The 21,348-nt window shown below is 41.5% G+C and overlaps 1 protein-coding gene across 1 annotated transcript in view; it reads left to right on the forward strand.

Moving 5' to 3' along the window:
• The window catches only part of LOC124803084 (ATPase family AAA domain-containing protein 2-like), a 238,536-nt gene that overhangs the window by 194,453 nt on the left and 22,735 nt on the right, over positions 1-21,348 (forward strand). The window contains exons 23-24 of the mRNA XM_047264216.1: positions 13,406-13,573; positions 18,298-18,476. Of these exons, the coding sequence (XP_047120172.1) occupies positions 13,406-13,573; positions 18,298-18,476 (347 nt within the window). The remainder of the gene's footprint in view (positions 1-13,405; positions 13,574-18,297; positions 18,477-21,348) is intronic.

Below are 21,348 nucleotides of genomic sequence, written 5' to 3' on the forward strand. Positions count from 1 at the left end.
GTGTAGGACGTGTGTCTTTTCACAGGTGGTTCTTCCTGTGATAGCATATATTTTGCAAGTTACAGGGTTGGTATAGGTGGTGGTAGGAGGGTGCATAGGGTAAGTCTTATAGTGGGGATAGTCACAGGGGTAGGAGCCATATGGTCGGGAGATGGGAGCAGGAGGAGCATAGGCTCAGATACGGATGTTGTGGAGGAAAAGCTGTTTTAGGTGTGGTGGGCAAAATCTCAGACAGAATGGATCTCGTACCAGTGCATGATTTTAGGGAGTCGTGGCCCTGTCGAAGTAGCTGATTAACACACTCTAGACCAGGATAATACTGAGTCAACAACGGTGTGCTCCAAAGTTCTTTTTTGGAGGGATCAGCAGTACCAGGATTGGATGTAATGGCCTGGGAAATCTCCTTTTGAACTAAGCTGGTAGCGTAATTACGTGCAGTGAAGGCTGAGGTGAGAATGGTGATGTATTGCTGTAAAGAGTCTGCATCTGAACAAATGTGTTTGCCTCGAATGCCAAGGCTGTAAGGGATGAAACGTTTGACATTGAAAGGATGGCAACTGTCAAAATGTAAGTATGACTTGTTTGTTGATGGACAGAAGTGTGTAGTTGGCCTTTGGTGAGGATGAGATCAACATCAAGGAAAATGACATGGGCTTCAGAATGGAACATTGTAAATTTAATTGGGAGATGATGCTTAGAGATTACAGGAATTTTAACAGGTCAGCCTCACCATGGGTCTATATGGCAAAGATGTCATCAATGCATCTAAACCAAACCAAGGACTGAAGACTTACAGATCCCAGGAAAGCCTCCTCCAAGCGACTCATGAAAAGTATGGTGTAGGAAGGAGCCATTATGGTTCCCATGGCCATACTCCTGATCTGTTTGTGTGTCTGCCCTTCAAAGGTCAGGTAATTGTTGGTAAGCATAAAATTGATTACGGTGAGCAGGAAGGGTGTCATAGGTATGGAATCATGTGGGTGCTGAGTGAGGAAGTGTTCAGTTGCAGACAGACAATCTATGTGGGGGATGTTGGTATAGAGGAAGGTGGCATCAATGGTGACTAGCAAGGTGTGTGGTGGGAGTGGGACGGGCATGGATTTCAGACGATATAGGAAATGGTTGGTATCTTTAATATAGCAGGGAAGTCTTTGTACTATGGGTAGCAGGTGTTGATCAACTAAGGCAGATATACATTTGGTGAGTGGTTTGAAGCCGTAAACTATAGGACGGCCTGGATGATGGTGTTCTTGAATCTTAGGAAGAAGGTAAGGTGTGTGTGTGTGTGTGTGTGTGTGTGTGTGTGTGTGTGTGTGTGTGTGTGTGTGTGCGCGTGTGCGTGCGTGCGTGCGTGCGTGTGCGCGCGCCGCGCGCGATTTGGGTGGGATAAGAAGTTCTATGGTTTGAGGTGTAAGTCCTTGAGAGGGGCCTGAGGTTTTTAGGAGGGACAGCAGGTCAGTTTGACTCACAGGGAAAGGAGCTTGATGAGAGATGCTGTATGTAGAGGTGTCAAACTGCTGGTGTAGACTTTCACTAACATACTCCTGTTGGTCAAGTACCACAGTGGTAGATCCTTTGTCTGCTGGGAGGATAATGATGGTGTCATCAGATTTTTAGGGATCGTAGAGCTGGATGTGAGGAATTCTTGGAATACTTGTGAGGGATCATTTTGAAGTAGTGGTGGTGGATCAAGACGAGATTGTGGTGGGAACTGTTCAAGGCAGGGTTCAATGTCAGATTTGCTGTTGGAAAGGTTTTGGGATTGGGTTGCAAAGCAATATTTCCAGTTTACAGTATGTGTAAAGGCAAGTAGGTCCTCCACCACTGCACATGATTAAATGCAGGTTTAGAGCTGGAAGTGAGACCCATCCATAAAGAAGATAATTTAGGAGGGGAGAGTGCTTTAGATGAGAGGTTGAGAACTTTCCTTTGATGTAATGTCAACTGGAAATATCTCTTACAGACACACCATGCTAATCACATATTGCTGTCCTATTGATGTGTCCTTCCCCTCCTCAGTTAAGCTAATGGTGATGGTTCAAAGGTGGTATATTATACCATCAAAAAATGAGGCTATGTGAAGTAAAGATTGCAATATGAAATGACTGTATATAAATGTGTTCTCCTTTCTATGAGAGATAAATATGAGATTAATAAAAGGTTGGAGGAAGGTGAATCTGCTACCAAGTTAACTAAGTTGTGAAACTATGAAGCTCTTCGTGAACATAGATCTAAATGATGCTGTTTACAAGGGGTTTATGCAGAAAAGATCACAAGGAGAACCTGTCCCTGGTTCCATTCTGTGTGAAAATATAATTCAATTTAATGAAGATCTTTGGAAGGCCTCGAACTGTAAAGCAAACATAGGCTGGTTAAAATGTTTTAAGTCAAGACATGGCATTCATGAGCTTCAAATACAAGGAGGAAAATTGTCTACTGATTCTTCGGCTGCTGATTCTTTCAAAGTCAAAATAAGGAACGCATGGGGGAAGCATATTATGCTCTTGAAAATATTTACAATGCTGAATGTGAAGACGACGGTTCCTGGAGATTTACTATGACTGTGAATTTGTAATCATAAAATGTTTAAATAAAAACTGCATGAAGTAAGTTAATATTGTATAAACTCCAAGAACCCGTTTTACTTCCAGAAACTTCAAAAGTGAACCTCTATATGAGAAGTTTTCCAATTCTGTTAAAATTCTGGTGATAAAATCTGTTGATGGTGAAAATGGTTAAATACTCTGAGGCTAATTTGATAGATAAGGACACAGTGTACAGAAATTTTGTTTGCCAGCAACAGTTAAACCCAGATAAATTTGCATCTAAACATGAATGGATGGAAATATTACATCAAGTGGCACGTAAACAAAGATTGTGTATTTTGACAGCTGTTATATTCAAAGTTCCCTCTAATATGTTAACTTGAACTAATGGTGAATAAGCTACATCCTTGTAATTGGTCGGTGTAAATAACTTCAATGGCAGATGCCTCAACTTACATGTCTGGCCACATTTCATAGTAGAAAAAACAAATTCTCCTGCCTAAACGACTGTATATACACGACGAAGTACACCTTTCCAAAAGACACATGCAACGAATAGTACAAATACACTGAAAAATAAAAACATATAAATGACGGCAATAACTACATTAGTGGTGGGGTCAACAATCACTGAAGGTGAACTGTCTTTACAATATATTACTTTTATTTACGGAGAGAAACATTAAGAGATAGTTTATTACAAAGCAAAAGAAATTCAATTTTATAAGATTGTGTCGACGACGATAGAAGCAGTTTGAAGTTGCTGATATGAATCTTTCCTTACATCCTGTTTGTGCTGGTGGTGGTATTAAGTTGTATAGCTTCGATTTGTCATAAGCCGGAACAATGTAACTGTTCATGCAGCGCTTAAAGGTCGTATTTGTTCAGCTGCAACTTTCACACATGGTACTTTGGCACAGTCCACACATTGTGTTTAAATTAACATTTCATTTGCTATAATTTGCCAGTTGCAAAATTAGACGGTCAGTCTTGCTGTTAATATTCATGGTTCACGATAGCGATGTTCCCGCAAAAAAAGTCACTTACATAGCAACATAGTTCACAGTGTCCACATTGCTGGTTAGTGTTTTAGCATGTGTCATATTTTGTTGTCAAGAGAAATTGAGCAATATTAAATTCACATTTTATGTAATGCAGTTCAATTCTAAACCGATGACAATACTGTCTGTTCATGAGTGCATTGTTACTGCCACAAGCATTATTCTGCAAAAACCAACAGCATTCATGTAATGCAGCGTCCATTTAGAATGTCCATCATAAAGTCAAATTTCAAACCGTATCTAACACATAAAAGTCCCGTATTAATATCGCGTTAAACGCACACCATTATTTCACACAAAACTTGCTTTCGTACTGCCATGTTCACACGCCATCCGTGACTGACTGCCACACTGTTCGACCCGACAACTGTCAATACCTCTCTTGCTCCACAGTTCTTACAAAACTTCTGCCTATTGCATCCTGTTTCACATAATACATTCAATAAAACTATCTGAAAGATCATCAGAAAAAAATCCCAAGTTTTTGCATAAGGAACTCGTATAGAGAACAGCAAAGTAAACATAGTCACACTTCATGTTCTACACTATATAACCAAATGAAAAATATTCTGCCATCAGAAATATATCTGTGAAATACAAGGTAGTAAAAGAAAGGAAATAAAATTATATCTCGTTATTAGTCGTTGCATCACATGACGAAACTGTGCTCAATTGGAGAGCTTTGCCAAGAAAAACTTGCTTTACATTGTGACCAGCAGCACCCACCTGGTCCTGAAATAAGCAAGAATCTTGTTACTTCTTAATTTTGTACTAAGGCTACTGGTAGCGCCCATTTGCCTATACATATCATTCATAAAAGTAACAAACTGCATTGCTTCAAACATGTTAATACGTCTGCGATGCTTATTGTTCAAATCTCACAGAAGAGTGCCCAGATGGATAGTAAGATTTTCATGGAGTAGTTTCTGTACCCTCTGTAAAAGCTTATCAGTTGCAAAATGGAGAAAACATTACTGTTTGTTGATGGTGCACCAACTCATCCATCATTTGATATCTTAAACGATAGGGACTAGTTAAAAGAAGTAACATTTCTTCCACCTTGTGTAATCTCCTAATCACAGCCCATTGGTCACATCGTTATTATTTTATTCTGCAAACCACAATGAGGTGAGTAGCAGAGGGCACATTCCATTGTACCAGCATCTATAAATCATAAAAATATTGATTTTTGAAAGATGAGTTCTACATTATTGTAGCAGCATGGAAGATTGTAAAGGAATATAATTTGGAAATAAAATCCTGGAATAAAATTTTGGTTCTGGCGGGAAGCTCTCCCAAGTCAATTGAAAATGGCGAACAGAATGATATGTCCAAAATGCTCATTGTGCTAAAAGAACTCAATTGCCCTGAACATAAGAAGAAGAAGATTACATTCAAGGATGGGTGAGTGTTGACAATGCAGATCCAGAGCACCAAATCATGCAGGATAGCGAAATTGTAAAACTCACAACTGATAAAGCTGACACCACTAGCATCGCATCAACTAGTGGTCCAATGAAGGTGAAAATGTATCAGCTGCTTCTGAACCATTTACAGTTTAGATACTGTACTGCAGTGGTTTGAAGCACAAGGTGAAAGCTACCAGTGTTGGATATTTCTCCTTAAAGAAGTGTGTGATTTAGCTGCTCAAAAGTGAGTAGACCTGCTTAGACAGACCAAATTTAAGTATTTTTTTAAGACAAGTCTATAATATGTGCATGCAAAATGCATATTTATTACTTATTTTTTTATTTACTCAGCAGCACTATGTACATTCCAACAGTACTTATGCTTCTATTAGTAAAAGAAATTTGTGTTATTATCAGTATATATCCCTTTTATTGGAAAAAGTATACAGATTGACTATCTGAATAAACTGGTTTTGTGAACACCGGTCTCCCAGTTAGTTTGGATAATCGACGCTCTCCTGTACAAAAAAAAAAGGTCTCTAGGAAAATACCAAAATTAAAATCAAACATTAATGTTATCAAAATGCAGGCCTACGACAAACTATTTTGTTGTTCAGTGGGTTAACAAAATTTGAATTTTATGTGGACAGAGTACTATGAAAGTTATTGATATGCCTTTAATGGTGTTTAATTAATTAATTGTGATTGGAATATCATCTTTTATATGAAACTCATCAGAAGTGAGATATTTTGTCCTCTGGCTTCGGCTGAAGTTCATAAATTGCTTCAAAAGGCTTTTCTAAATTGTGTTAAAAATTAGAGAGCAGTGTTCTCATATCAGGATTTGAGGATTAGTTGATGGAATCCATCCACCTCAAAACCTATTACGTCACTGCAAATAAGAGATGGTTCTGACTTCCAATACATGTTAGTAAAGCTTGGGTTGTTTCTAAATGACAAACAAAGCTGAAAATAAACACTTTGTTCACATACCTGAATGTACAAATTATGTGACATTGAAACTTGCATCAAAATACTCCAAATTATTTAATGATGGCAGTAAAACAAACTGAGTCAATGTGAATTAAGTGATAATGTGCAATCAGGATGGATATTGATGAATAAATATGGATATTTGAAACACATGACAAATGCTGATCCAAGTGAATATAGTTAAAAAGATCAGTATTGAAAGGGGCAGACAATTTCAAACAATTTTATGTAGTTATGTTGCACCAGAACCAACTTTTGTTGCATATCATGGCGAACAAAGCAGTTTTCATCTGAAGCAATCAGTTTGGAATGGATTGTTTCCTATCCTATTGTGTGTAGTTGGAACACAGTTTATAAACACTCGACTGGCTGTAATGCAGAGACCGTAAGAGCACACAGGCGGTCCGTGAGGTTGATGACGGCGGAGTTCACAGCTAACTTAAAGAATATTAGAGCATAGCAAAGTTGCCTTAAATATATACACTGCGGTGCTACAGGCAGCCTCGCATTGGCGGACGGCTCCGCATGATACGCTTGCGGCTTTGATGGTGCCCCTCATCTGATTGAGTTGTGACTAGTGTACGAAGCCCAATTATCTCTGGCTGTCCATGTCAGTACTCGGACTGGGCAGAATCTGAATCATTGTCGGATACTAAAGATTGATTGGTCACAATCGATTTCGGATTTGTGGAAAGCACACAGAATTTCTTTGGTTTCTGTGAAAGATCACTTGACAATATTCTGCTACAGTAGTCACTGAAGGCATCATGCATTGTTCTCTTGACAGTCAAACATGTATCATTTCACTATCTGTAGCCCTACACTTTGTCTTACACCTATTATTCAGTAATCTCTGTTTCTTTAGAAGTTTCTTTACGGTGACTGTTTACAATGGAGGTTTCCTCCATTTATAAACTGTTTACTGGGAACATATCTATCCAGCGCGTGGTCAACTATTCTTTTAAGCTTGAGCCATAGTTCCTCTATGTGCTCCTGCCGTGTGCTGAAAGTTTAAATTTCCTCACTGATATCTTTCTTCTTACTTTAGTTGTCATTTATACTTTGGTAATCATTGTTGCCACAAGCACATCATGGTCACTGATACCTGTTTCAATGTGGATATCTTGAAAGAGGTCAGATCTATTTTTTGCCATTAGATCCAGTATATTTTCATCATAAATGGGGTTCCTAACTATCTGTTTTAGGTAGTTTTCAGAGGGCATTTAGTAACGTCTCACAGGATGTTGTAATTTAATTTAATTTCTATATGCTTTGATAGCTTTTAATAAACTGACACCAAAACGAAAGAGAAATAACTCTAATAATGCTATGAACAGTGTAATGCAATTTAATTTAGCCCTGTGCAGATCAGGAATCAGCAGACTAGCTCAGTACTCAGCGTGGTTATGGGATTATAAATAATTAATTGTCTCTCTCTTGAATCATCACAGATATTCCTCGACATATATCAAAAGCACAGTTAAAACTCATGTGCTTATAGCACCAGATAATATTTCGTAGATCAGTTCAGTGTGAGGTAATATAACCCGTAACTCCAGATAGTGGTTCCATCTCGAATACCAATATAAGATCTTTTGCAGATGAAATCTTATACTAGAACTAGAATCCTGTGACCAGGCCTTTCTGCCCGGGATGTTATCTCGCAACCTTGAGAAATTCAGAAAGTGAAATATATTAAATTATCCATAGTGGCCGCATAGCTCGTGGCGTCTGAAAGAAAGTTTAGTGTCCTAATCGGCGCCACGTCTCGAAGATGAGCTGAAAAAAATTACTATCTATTTCTAGTATGGCGCCTAACAATGGTCAATGTTTCGTTAAGGCCATGTCTACTCAGGACACTAAAAGTTTAGCTTTACAAATCATTACGTACCTTACACAAAATTTAAGTCATGAACAACTATATTTTAGTTTCGTTTACAACTTACATAGACTGTTACAGCAAGATGAACCTCAAACAATCGTTCTTCCCTCTTCAAGAACATAAGATGGAATATATTGCAACACAGTGCATTTGATTACTCTTTTGTGCACAGTGCCAACTATTCATACAATAACTATCATCACATGACACTTTTAAATTGCAAATTCATGACCACCCCTGGAGATACAGTACAATGTCTTATCACAGTATTAATGTAGTAGGGTGTTAGATCCCAGCACCTGCATAGTTGACAGTTGCTGGATGGTCGTTTGTGCATGTTAACACACTGCAATACATCTCTTCAACGCATCCCACACACACTTAGCGGGATTTTAAGTTGTGGGACGGGCAGGTCAGTCCATTTGCCAAATATTCTCTTTTTATCAATAGCTGCTGCTCCTGTGCATTTCAATGAAGTCGCACATTGTTATTGAGATTAGTATGCCCATGTAGCATTATACCTCTTCACTCCATAATACCTGGACCACCAAAACAAGTTCCACAGTGTTCCTAGGTGCATCACATTCTCCCACATCTAGCCATATGAGAGTATGTCCACTATTGTCGAACATGATCATTCTGGTCATGCAGGTGTACGATTGAAGTTTCATTGAGCTATGTTATTTGGCAATGACACGTCATGCAAAAGTTACTTTCTCATGTCTGTGGCACAGTCTGTTGATGAAAACCTTTGTTTTCTGTCATCTATGCGAGGAGGGTGCCACTTATGCTATAAAACTTGTTTGCAAAGGAGAATTTTATGGTTTATGTAATCAGTGGCTTCAGCAAGGTGACAAAGCAACCAGGTAATATTTGTTATTTGGCTCTGCCACCACTTCATTTTTAAGATTTTCTATTGCTTTCTGTGTATAGTATCCTTTAAAAAATCGAAACTGAGAGTCAGTTAACAAGTTCTGCTCATTTAAATATCTTAATATTCACTATGTTTTTGATTGACAATTGTCTTTCACTCATATTGTTGTTGCTGGGTCGATTACAGAAACAGGGCACATGTTAACTGTCATCACTTCCTTAAGGTAAGAACCACTATACATTGACCTAATGTCAAATTGTCATTGCTAACTTACCCTTGAATTCTCTCATTACACATCTTCTCTGCCAAATCCTGTTGCAGACAATAAATAGTTTGCATAGTGTATTGACAAAATTTTGCTGTAACAAGCCAGTAATACAAATATTATTTATTTTTGCCAGTTACAACTTGCCACTTTAAAATATAACCCACAAGTACATAAATATCTTCCTACAACACCTTGGGGACTCTTGAGTGTCTCCTGTAACTGTGATCAACTTCAGAGAGTTATGGTGTTATACAGATCTGAATGAGCAAACCAACTTCAGTGTTAGGTATATGATACAGTGTGTCATCACAGTACCATGATTAAATGTGGAGCAAATGTTGGAATATCCTAAAGTAACTTGAACAGAAGAACACTGAGAATGTATTTTGAAGGAATAACTTTAGTTTACAGTATTCAGTACTGCAGTGAGACAGACAAGTTGGACCCAAGTTTATTGGGTATGTATTGTTTATAATGTGGAGGAAGCTATGTAGGCCACACAGTTACTGAAGATTGTTCTCTGCATTAAGTGAATATCTAAGAAAGTAACAAATTTTCTGTATAGAAACCTTCTTCAGCAATAGGCATACATATTGTGAAAAATAACTTGAGGTATGACTCATGAAGTACAGGAGTTCTGTAATTCAAGAAGCTATTGAAATATCAGTGTGTCCAAGCAGTGTTAACAACGAAAAAGTATTTGCTAACAACGAAAAAGTATTTGCAATCAGAAGTGTAGGATAAAAGGTACTAAGAGATATGCTATTGAGGAAACTATTCTCAATCAAAATCAGTGGTGCCAAGTGTAATTCCTGCTCCCCATTTCTGTTTGATTCTTAGTCCTGAAGATAGCTGTATATCACTGGTCCATTGTATTTAAATGACAGAGTGAAGGCAAAATTGTAATTTAAATTTGATTTTATGGTATTTCAGTAACCTCCATAACTGTTAACACTGGGCATATAAGTCTAGTTGGGTATGTCATAGCTGCCAGGAATTATACTGAATTTGAGCAAAAGAATGTAATTCTTGAAACTTAGCAATTTTTATCTAAAATAACATAGCTTTGCATTCAAAGAAATATCATAATCTGATTCAGATTTATTGGTGACAACTTCATGAACTGGACCCCTGCTAATGATAGTCTGTGGTGCTGCCTTAGAGCCCCAATCGCTATTCCAAAATCCTATTCACACGGCCCTTTCTTGTCTCAGGTTTACAGGCACTCAGCATAAAGTTCACCTAGTCCATAAACAGAATTTTTGTGTATAGAAAATATTTTTGTATTACATGAACTAAACAACACTTTGTCACAAGCTTCTGTCACTGTTGGGCATCCTGTATACCAACAAAGAACTTATACAAAATATATTAAACCATCACACAACCAGTGTAATGGTATGGTGTGAACATACTGAGTAGGCAAGATGAACCTGACACAAATAAAAATTATTACTGCAGACTATGTCAGATTTATGTTTCAAGTTTTCATATCTTCGTCGCATATTTTTAAATTGATAGATAAATTTATCACGTGTATTTCCATCTTTGCTATGCATGTTGCCTGATGATGATCTGACAGATGGAAACTGGAAGCAAGTAAAGGTTTGTTTACTATAAATTCATGGTGTAATTTTTGAATGACATTTTCAATTATTTACGAACTGTGAAGCACCACCTGCATAAAATTTATTGAGAAATTGTGCCAATTTTTGCTGTGGCAAGAACAAGTTTCCCCACATATGGCCCAGGTTATGGGAAAATCTACCAATCTTTCCCCAAGCCTTCAGATAAAAATCCTACCGTTATCCTCCAAAGTGTTACTCCATTACCCAGCCACACTACATAATATTCTAGTACATTCTTGCTGGTAGTCTTACAAACCAAGTGTTAATCCTTTGAAGACAAGCCAAGGTCAATACCTATCCCAACCAACATTCCTCCCATCTGTCTCCTTCCACAGCAGATCTGTTAAGAACATTTTCTATCCATATCACGCCTGCCCAGTCCCCCCCCCAACCCCTGCCTGTCCAGTCTCCGCCCCCCCCCCCAGCCCCCACCTGTCCAGTCTCCGCCCCCCCCCCCAGCCCCCGCCTGTCCAGTCTCCGCCCCCCCCAGCCCCCGCCTGTCCAGTCTCCGCCCCCCCAGCCCCCGCCTATCCAGTCTCCGCCCCCCCCAGCCCCCGCCTGTCCAGTCTCCGCCCCCCCAGCCCCCGCCTGTCCAGTCTCCGCCCCCCCCCAGCCCCCGCCTGTCCAGTCTCCGCCCCCCCCAGCACCCGCCTGTCCAGTCTCCGCCCCCCAGCCCCCGCCTGTCCAGTCTCCGCCCCCCAGCCCCCGCCTGTCCAGTCTCCGCCCCCACCTGACGAGTCTCCGCCCCCCCCCAGCCCCCCGCCTTTCGAGTCTCCGCCCCCCCCCCCAGCCCCCCGCCTTTCGAGTCTCCGCCCCCAGCCCCCCGCCTTTCGAGTCTCCGCCCCCAGCCCCCGCCTTTCGAGTCTCCGCCCCCAGCCCCCCGCCTTTCGAGTCTCCGCCCCCAGCCCCCCGCCTTTCGAGTCCGCTCCCCAGGCCCCGCCTGGCGAGTCTCCGCTCCCCAGGCCCCGCCTGGCGAGTCTCCGCTCCCCAGGCCCCGCCTGGCGAGTCTCCGCTCCCCAGGCCCCGCCTGGCGAGTCTCCGCTCCCCAGGCCCCGCCTGGCGAGTCTCCGCCCCCCCAGGCCCCGCCTGGCGAGTCTCCGCCCCCCCAGGCCCCGCCTGGCGAGTCTCCGCCCCCCCAGGCCCCGCCTGGCGAGTCTCCGCCCCCCCAGGCCCCGCCTGGCGAGTCTCCGCCCCCCCAGGCCCCGCCTGGCGAGTCTCCGGCCCCCCAGGCCCCGCCTGGCGAGTCGGGTCTCCGCCCCCCCCCCCCCCCCGGCCCCGCCTGGCGAGTCGGGTCTCCGCCCCCCCCCCCCCGGCCCCGCCTGGCGAGTCGGGTCTCCCCCCCCCCCCCCCGGCGCCGCCTGGCGAGTCGGGTCTCCCCCCCCCGGCCCCGCCTGGCGAGTCGGGTCTCCCCCCCCCGGCCCCGCCTGGCGAGTCGGGTCTCCCCCCCCCCCCGCCCCCCCGGCCCCGCCTGGCGCGTCGGGTCTCCGCCCCCCCCCCCCCCCCGGCCCCGCCTGGCGAGTCGGGTCTCCGCCCCCCCCCCCCCCGGCCCCGCCTGGCGAGTCGGGTCTCCGCCCCCCCCCCCCCCCCCCCGGCCCCGCCTGTCGAGTCGGGTCTCCGCCCCCCCCCCCCCCCCCGGCCCCGCCTGGCGAGTCGGGTCTCCGCCCCCCCCCCCCCCGGCCCCGCCTGGCGAGTCGGGTCTCCGCCCCCCCCCCCCCACCCCGGTCCCGCCTGGCGAGTCGGGTCTCCCCCCCCCCCCGGCCCCGCCTGGCGAGTCGGGTCTCCCCCCCCCTCGGCCCCACCTGGCGAGTCGGGTCTCCACCCCCCCCCCCCCCGGCCCCACCTGGCGAGTCGGGCTTCCCCCCCCCCCCTCGGCCCCCGCCTGTCCTGTCTGCCCCCCCCCCTCTCACCAGACCCCCACCTCCCCAGTTCCCTGTCTCCCCAATCTCCCCCCGATCCACTCTTCCAGTCTCACTCTACCCACACCCGCAGCTATCTAGTCTCATGCCTTCCCTCACTGCCTGGGCAGTTGATCCGAAATAAGCTTAGTGTTATCATTCATTCATCTGTGGTGATAAGTTGCCTCTCATCACTTTTGTTTTTTGTTGCAATCTTGAGTTTCGATTCTTGTAGCATTTTTAAACATCATTTTGCATCACATGCAAATGTACTTTTGATTTGAATAATAAGTGTGTGTAGTATCATTATAATTTTTATGCTAGGAGTGCTTTTCTAAACTCATATACTTTTATATCAGCTGGCAGTTGTTAAGTTGCAGTAGCCACCAATACCATAATTAATTCGAATCTTCTCCTCCATTAATTGTCTCTTAAGACCTCTGTAACTTCCATTTTCATTATCATATCGTTCTTATTTGTGTTCTATTGGGTCATGTCAGTCACTTCAAATGCTTATCTATTTCACATTCCTGCCGTATTGTTGGTGGAACAGCAACCAATACAATGCTGAAAAAGAATATTTTTTACTCTATATTAGCAGTATTTTGCTTACTGGCTACTGATTTGACACACCTACTAGGGAAGCAAGCGTGATGACTGCTTACCAGAGGGTTGACCTGAGGATTGTACTGTGTACTGAAATCAGTAGATAGTAGGCAAAATAAATAAATTGTGACTACTGACTGAAACATATAGTATTCACGTATCTATTTATTTTTGGTGTTCTGATTCCCTTAAATTCCTCCTTTGTCATTCAGTAAATCTTGAATCTTATATTTATTTCAACAGATTGTGCCTCAGTAACAAAATTAGCAGAGTCAGCTATATATAGTGTCTGTCATACCAACATGGATGCACATGCCGATGAGACATTGATCAACTACGATAATGGGAGTCAAGATGATGCAGATGCAGGTCATGAATTGGATATTTCTGCTGATCAGGAGCAATTGAATGGTAAAATTCTCCTCCTCTCTCTCTCTCTCTCTCTCTCTCTCTCTCTCTCTCTCTCTCTCTCTCTCTCTCTCTCTGGTTTGATGAGAGTAAAGCATGCTTGCCAATATTGGTCATGTGATATTACACTAGCAGTATTTAGCTACTTTGGTTAGATATTTATGATTGTGGGTGTATCGATTCTTGAAATGTAGTAGAATGCAAAACCATACTAATTCAAATCTGTCATTTTACCTTGTATTTTTCTCAGTTGTTGCCTACATGTCACATCACATAATTTCATGAAAGCAGATTTTTTGTGGGTAGCAAGCAATTACCTAATTTGATAACTTAATCACTGGATACAGCTGCAAATCCGAGAACTTTTTATTCTTTGTATGTAGGAAGTTAATATCATATTCCAGTTAAATTACTTACCACGTTGTCATGGTTCATGGTATGTACCAACTAGAATAAAACACACATCATATTGTCAGTGTTGTTTGGGACATACCATACAGAATGAAACAATATTCCACATTTTGTTGTTGTCATGGTAGCTGTACACTCACTGTTCAGCAGAGTTTGACAGCTTACTGATTTTGAGCATTAGCATTCCCACTAGCCCAGGGTCCGACTCGCAAGCAGAGCAGTTGCATATAGTGGGGTGCAAGGGAGATGTGCGCACATGCTGTTGTTGTGCCATGTGAGCCAATATTTACATTTAGTGATTTTGCTGTTTCCAAGTGTAACACACACAAGAAGACCATTATTATATGTAAAATTTAACTGTGATGTTGCTGTTAGCCGTCTACATCACGGGTGTATCTGAATATCTACTGTCATTGGCTGGCGAGATCACGTGACGAACTGGATTGGCGTACAAAAGCACTTTTCACTCTAGATCTCAGTGCTTTGGAAACCAACATGCCGTGTTTGGTGGAATTTGAATGTATATTAATACGAACACGAAAATATGGAGTGTAAATGTTGCTGCACATCAAAGATCTTTCCAAAACTTGTTTTGCTGAGTTTTTTTCGTTCTCTGCAGTGCTGGAAAGTTCAACACTGGTGTATAAAACCTTCACCATTCAACGGATTGATATTTTTACAGCTCTGAGGGAAAGTATTCTGTCACTTATCATTGAAAAAGTGTATTTTTCACCTTGGAAGAAATGTATTTTCGCGTGATAAAAAATGCTCCCCCCCCCCCCCTCCTCCCCCCCGTTTATACACCTTGGTCTACATACACCTCCCCACTTCCTACACTGTGTTGTGACCATTGAGGTGGAGGGGGTACAGTTCTCAATGCTTGCCATCTGGCTTTGGAGCACATTGTCTGTGAAGCTCCGCATTAAAGCGTAAAATGATCTGTTTCTTGTATTGGCTTAAGTACAGTAATAACATTATTTTCATCCACCTTTCACAACTCTCTCATATGTATTTTTAAAAATTGCAGGTCTTTTTTTTAAATACATGTGAAAGAAAGTAACAAGATTTAACTAGAGTGTAATTTAATTTTATTTGCAAATGTACAGTTTCCACCAAATTTAGTGTGTTTGAGTGCCAGATGGACATGCAGACATATATGGTTTTAACACTTCATTGTGTTCGTTGGTGTACATATTGTGTATACTTCTTATTGTTGCTTTCGCAGTACTAAATCACACCTGGGGATGTTTTCACACATATCTTCCACAATATCAAGCAGTGGTTGAGATCTTAAACTTCTGCCTTAGTGGTATTTGTTTTTGAGTTTCCACAAACAAGATTGCTTCTTGACACTAATCAGTGATGGGGAAGGACAGTGGTATCACAAAGTTAGAATAACTTTAACTTTTGGGCATTGCTAAAAGAGGTTGTCACTTGAGTGGTGCCACAGGAATTTGGGTGTTCCTGTGTTCCCACATGCAGCTTTGATGGTGCTACTAGAGTTGCAGCCAAATGGTGACACAGTAGTGTGTGGAAACCTGGCTTTATTCTCTCTCCCTCACCACCTACTTTGCTCCACCCACCTACTCTGCACAGCACCTCCACCAAGTTATTAGTTTTGACAATATGTACAAACACAGCGAGTGCTCATTTCCGCAGCTTTGGTACTACAACGACGGCACCTCCAGTAGGTTTCTCGTAAAATGGGTTGATGCTCCCCTACAGCCACATGACAAACATCTTCAGGTACTTTACCCCTTTTTGCCAGAAAGACAGGTTTTTGTCCACGCCTTTTTCGGGATAAGAAGCCAGCGATCAATTGTCTAGCTAGATGGATCCTGCATGTGAGCTGATCACACTGTCCACTTTCTCTTTTACTTATTTTCTACGGGGAAAAACTGTTCACTACAGCAACGTCCACCAGGAAATAAAATAATCTGTGCCACCATTTTACAGAACGTCTGCCAATAGCATACCTTTCTCGTAATTGATCAAACTTATCGACACCACCCATTATTTCCTTGTATTCTGCCACAACTTTGGGCCAAGAAATCTCTGTACTAGTATTATCCTTGTTTCCCCTTTTCACTGTGGCTGTTTCTCTTGGGTCATGAATTTTACTGCAGAAATGGCTCCTTTTGTTTCAAACTGGAATTCTCCTCGTTCCAATTTTACGCTTTCCTTCATAAATTTGCTTAAATCTTTCCTGTTGGTCTTCGCTGTTCCAACGTCCATACACACGCTTCTTCAAAAGTGTTGACAGCAATTTCATGGTGGTGAAGAATCTGTCAAATGCAACTACATAATTTTTATTATTTATTTCCTTTATTAGATCCACTACAACCCTTTCACCCAATGTCAAGTCGCTATCTGCCTATACTTGCCTGTGTAAACATAAAAGTTCATTATATATCCAGTGAGTGAATCTGACAAGCACCATACTTTGTAGCCTCATTTCACCGGCTTCATTGGCATATACTGTTTCATAGATGATCGTCCTTTGAAAGGAATCATCGATTCGCCCACTGACATAAATGATGAGGGCTCACAATTACTCTTACAGCTCTGCAAAAGCTTTTCAATCGATGGCCGTAATTTATGCATTTGCCATATTCTGGATGATTTCTTGGCTTTGCAGTTTCGTTGTTATTACAGTGAACATTCTCTACAATCTTTTTAAATCATTTACTTGTCATTGCATTAGAAATTGGCTCTACTTTAAGCATAGGATCTGAACTCAAGAAGTTAGAGAGAGCAGGAAGTTGATGAATTCCCATTAGAAAAAGACATCCTATTTAAGCTCTCATTTCTTGAGTAGTTCTGTCCACCCAGGTATTTGATGGATATCTTCTACCACAAGTTTGTTTGATTTACAATGAGAGTGAAAACATCATTATCAAAGAACTTAGAAAAATAAGTGAGCTGCCGATCATTGGCACTACAGAGAAATTTTGGTTTTCCTTCCATTCGTGTTTCAAAGTTGTTCTTTACATTGTTGAAGTAAGAACAGTCGCCGTTCCTTTCTTCTTCACTTTCACTGTCCAACGTATCACTACTGGCAACAGTCGGAAGCATGAATGATTCATTGTCGTGTTCATCACCATAAATGTCTTGTTCCACAGAAACATGCCTTGAAGCACTGGTGACAGTGTTATCTAGAACATTCAGTTCATCTGCAGCACCTTCATCTAATTCAGTTTCTGAATCACATTCATCAGGTAATGGAAATAATACATTGTAAATTTCGTAAACATGTTTGGGATTGCTGAGGTCTAGGGAATGAGACATCTGAAAGGAAAGAAATGCCAAGAAATAGAGAACTGGAGAGTGTAAAAAATACTATGACAGATTCAATGGAAGCAAGCACTTGGTTTGGTATGGTAAATTTGACATTCTTTAGTAACATAATGATTTGTGCATTATTTCTGAAACCCACTAAGCCAAAAATGTCAAATAAATGTGGTAAAATGTAGAAATATCCGTTCTAGAGCCATAAAACAATGAGCTACCAAAGAGGCGGTGGGAAGGATACTTCCCACCAACAAAATCACATACTACAAGTAAAGCCCACAAGTAATGTAAGTAAAACACATTTTACAACAAACAGGGAACACCAAATAATAAGACACCATAGCAAAAATCAAAAGTATTTACCTTATACTATAGCTTTTAGGAAAAAAATCACAAAATGTCACACAAACAGCACTGAAAGGCTCCTCTACATAGCAACAGTCAGCTATACAATGCCTCTGCGTGAAGGTACAGCAAAAACGGGGGGAACTTCTGATCGGAAGTAGTACCCTATACTGTTTACTAGGTGGTAGCACCATACAGAGGTGGGAACTGTGAAACCCATGGGACTAGGAGCAAGTTCATTGTAGTGGGAAGCATGTTTCCCACAGCTCACAAAAGGGTTAAGAATTGCCATTCCTTTAGCGTTAAACATTCTGTTTCGTGAAAACTTTATGTGTATGACAAACGTTTCGGTTTGGACATCGATTCCATTCATGAATACGTAAGTTGTTGCCCTTCTGCTTTACTTCTCACAATTACTCCACCAACAAATTTTGTAAAAATATTGCCTGCAAACCAACTGGACTGGGTCCAGAACTCTTAGAATCAACATCATTTGCTACAGCAACAAAAAAATTAGTTTGCTCACAGTACTGTTGTAGGTCTGGATGCTTCAGTAATAATTCCTGGAAGAACATTTTCTTACATAAAATATTTTCAGTTTCACGTTCTTATTTTCTCATTGTTTTTGTCAAAGTTGTGTGTGATTATATTTTTTTTTAAATATTACTTTTACGTTACAGACACAGTATGTGAGAGGAATCCTTTGACATTGGACAAGGATAGATTAGAATCATTACTACATAAAGCAGTACTAATAACTGAGCATTGTGCTGCAGAAACATTGCTTGAGCTGTATGCTCAACTGCGGAAATGTGTATTGAAATATAGCAATCAATGGGACAGAAGACAGCTACCTCAGGTCTGTATTGTGACTGTTACCATTCTTTTATCCACTAAAAAGTCATGGTAAAAACACGTGTTTAGCAGATGCTGTTGAGTTACATTATTGAAAATTACAGGAAGTGCCTCTATGTAATTTGAGCATATTTTTTGGAAAAGAACCACTTTGCACAATAACTGAACTGCAGAAGGTGTAATAATAAACTTTGTAAGTCACAGATTGGCTGTAATGAGACACAATTCTCAGTTAGGTTTAGACATGTTGCTCTGCTCTGTGTGTGGGGGGTTAAGGAAAAAGAATTGTTCTAAAAGTATTTCTGCAGAACCCGCTTGAATGGTGTATTGGATGTCTTCTTTATTCCTACGTACTTTGCCATATACAAGAAATACATTTTGTAGAATACTATCCTTTTACCTGTGGCTTCGACAATGTACACACATGATACATGTATTGCACGCATCTCCTCCTGCCGGCTCCGCGCGTCTACTCCTGCTCACTCCTCTGTCCATCTCCTCCTGCTCACTCTCTCTGAAGTTTGGCCAGTGAGGTTGTTAATATCCTCAGACTACCTTAGAATAACCAGCGAGGTATAAACAGCAATAAAAGCCTCTCCCTTGTAAAGGCTGAAGAGAAATATGTTAAATGGAAATAATTTAAATGTTATCTTCCAATTTATTCAAAGTGTTACTTCCTGTGATGATTTATGAATGTGGCTAAAGTGTTGCTATAAACGCAAACTGATGGACAAACAAAATAGTAGTGACAAAAAACTAATAGAGTGCAATAGAATGGCAAGAATTTAATTTGTACTTTACAAAATGTCAGAATAAACAGTAATTACCATATTTGCCCATTTATAAGATGAAGTTTTTCCCCAAATTCATCATTCGAGAAATACCGGTTTCCCTTATATTCACAGATTAAACTATTGCTGCCGGGGTCAACATTTTTACATTATTTTGTAGGATATGTAGGATTAGTCTTTCATTTATAGGAGTCGTCTTACATTTAGAGATGAAGTTTGGCTACCGAGGTCACATGCAGATTTATTTAGAAGAATTCATTAGGGCAGGGCTTGGCAAACAATACTCTCATTCAAACAGGTTCAATATTTCCTTCTATGCCAAAGCACTTGACATAGTATCGATGTTGCTTGAACAATCAAGTGACACTGACTTGCACGCAGTTACTGGAAGAGATATCTGAGAAACTATGAACTACCCATGACAACAGTCTATTACCCTGATTACAATTTGACAATTTTGTGAAACCTAGAAGGAGACAGCATTAAATTCTATCAACTTACAAACTATCGTCGTATATGAACAGGTTTGCAATAATGTTCTCATACATGTATGGATACCGAATACAAACATTACTGCCACTTTTTAAGTAAAGGTAACATTCAAAAATGGAAATGTTGTCTTTCAAAAAACACTAGTTGGTTAGAAACCCAGACCAATATTTTATTTGGTAATGAGAGACTGTAATGATTTACTAAGTGAATTGCAAATGATATTATGAAAAGGAAAGGTGCTACTCACCATATAGTGGAGATGCGTAGTCACAGGTAGGCACAACAAAAAGACTGTCACAAATGAGCTTTCGGCCAGCAAGGCCTTCATCAAAACTAGATGACACACACACATGCACAAGCAACTCACACGACTGCAGTCTCTGGCAACTGAAGCCACACTGCAAGCGGCAGCACCAGTGCGTGGTGGGGAGTCGCCACTCCCATCGTGCACTGGTGCTGCTGCTCACATTGTGGCTTCAGTTGCCAGAGAGAGAGAAAGAGTGTGCGTGTGTGTGTGCGTGTGCGTGCACGCACTCACTCTATTTTTGATGAAGCCTTGCTGGGTGAAACCTTATTTGTGACAGTCTTTTTGTTGTGCCTACCTGCAAGTACACATCTCCACTGTATGGTGAGTAGCAACTTTCCTTTTCATAACATTGTTACATTCCATCCTGGTTTTTCCATTGTTTGAATTTCAAATGAGTAACTCGTTTGCCGTTCACATTTTAGAATACTGGGTAAAAACGTTATCAACTTAGAATATGTTGGTGACATTCAATTGAGATAAGAAGGAAAATTAATCCAGAATGAAGTGTCTAACAAAGGAAATAAATCATATAAACTGACCATAACTGTTATTGCAAGAATAAATTACAGCAACAAGATCCGTTGTGGAGATAGTACCAACAGACGACGTCACCAGATCGCAAGTTGAGCAAAAGTTTGAGAATGGAACTGAATCATAATTGTGATCTTTCATTTATGTATTAGTTGGTGTTATTACATATGACCTGCACACCAGAAGATATTGCAGTCTGTTTTTAATACTTGCTCAAGCTCAGTACTGTGGAAGGGGAACAGTGACACCAGCTTGGCTGTGAACTATGATGAGTGCGGGAAGGGGTGCGAGCAGCAAATTTGATCAGGTTGTCAACCATGGGAATCTACACAGTGAATTTTGGCTTTTTATTAACATCTACCCCTTGTAAACTGTAATTTGTCTGAATCCATTTGTAGTTGGAATCGAACTGACTGTAACATTGGACGAATACTCAACAATAGTATTCATAGAATGAAATTCACTTTGCAGCAGAGTGTGCACTGATATGAAACTTCCTGGCAGATTAAAACTGTGTGCCGGGCCGAGACTCAAACTCGGGACCTTTGCCTTTCGCGAACAAGTGCTCTACCAACTGAGCTACCCAAGCACAACTCACGCCCCGTCCTCACAGCTTTAATTCCGCCAGTACAGTAGGAGACAAGGTACTGGCGGAATTAAAGCTGTGAGGACGGGGTGTGAGTTGGGCTTGGGTAGCTCAATTGGTAGAGCACTTGCCCACGAAAGGCAAAGGTCCCTAGTTCGAGTCTCGGCCC

The sequence above is a fragment of the Schistocerca piceifrons genome, chromosome 6 (genome assembly GCF_021461385.2).
Source record: "Schistocerca piceifrons isolate TAMUIC-IGC-003096 chromosome 6, iqSchPice1.1, whole genome shotgun sequence".
NCBI classification, from domain to species: Eukaryota; Metazoa; Arthropoda; class Insecta; order Orthoptera; family Acrididae; genus Schistocerca; species Schistocerca piceifrons.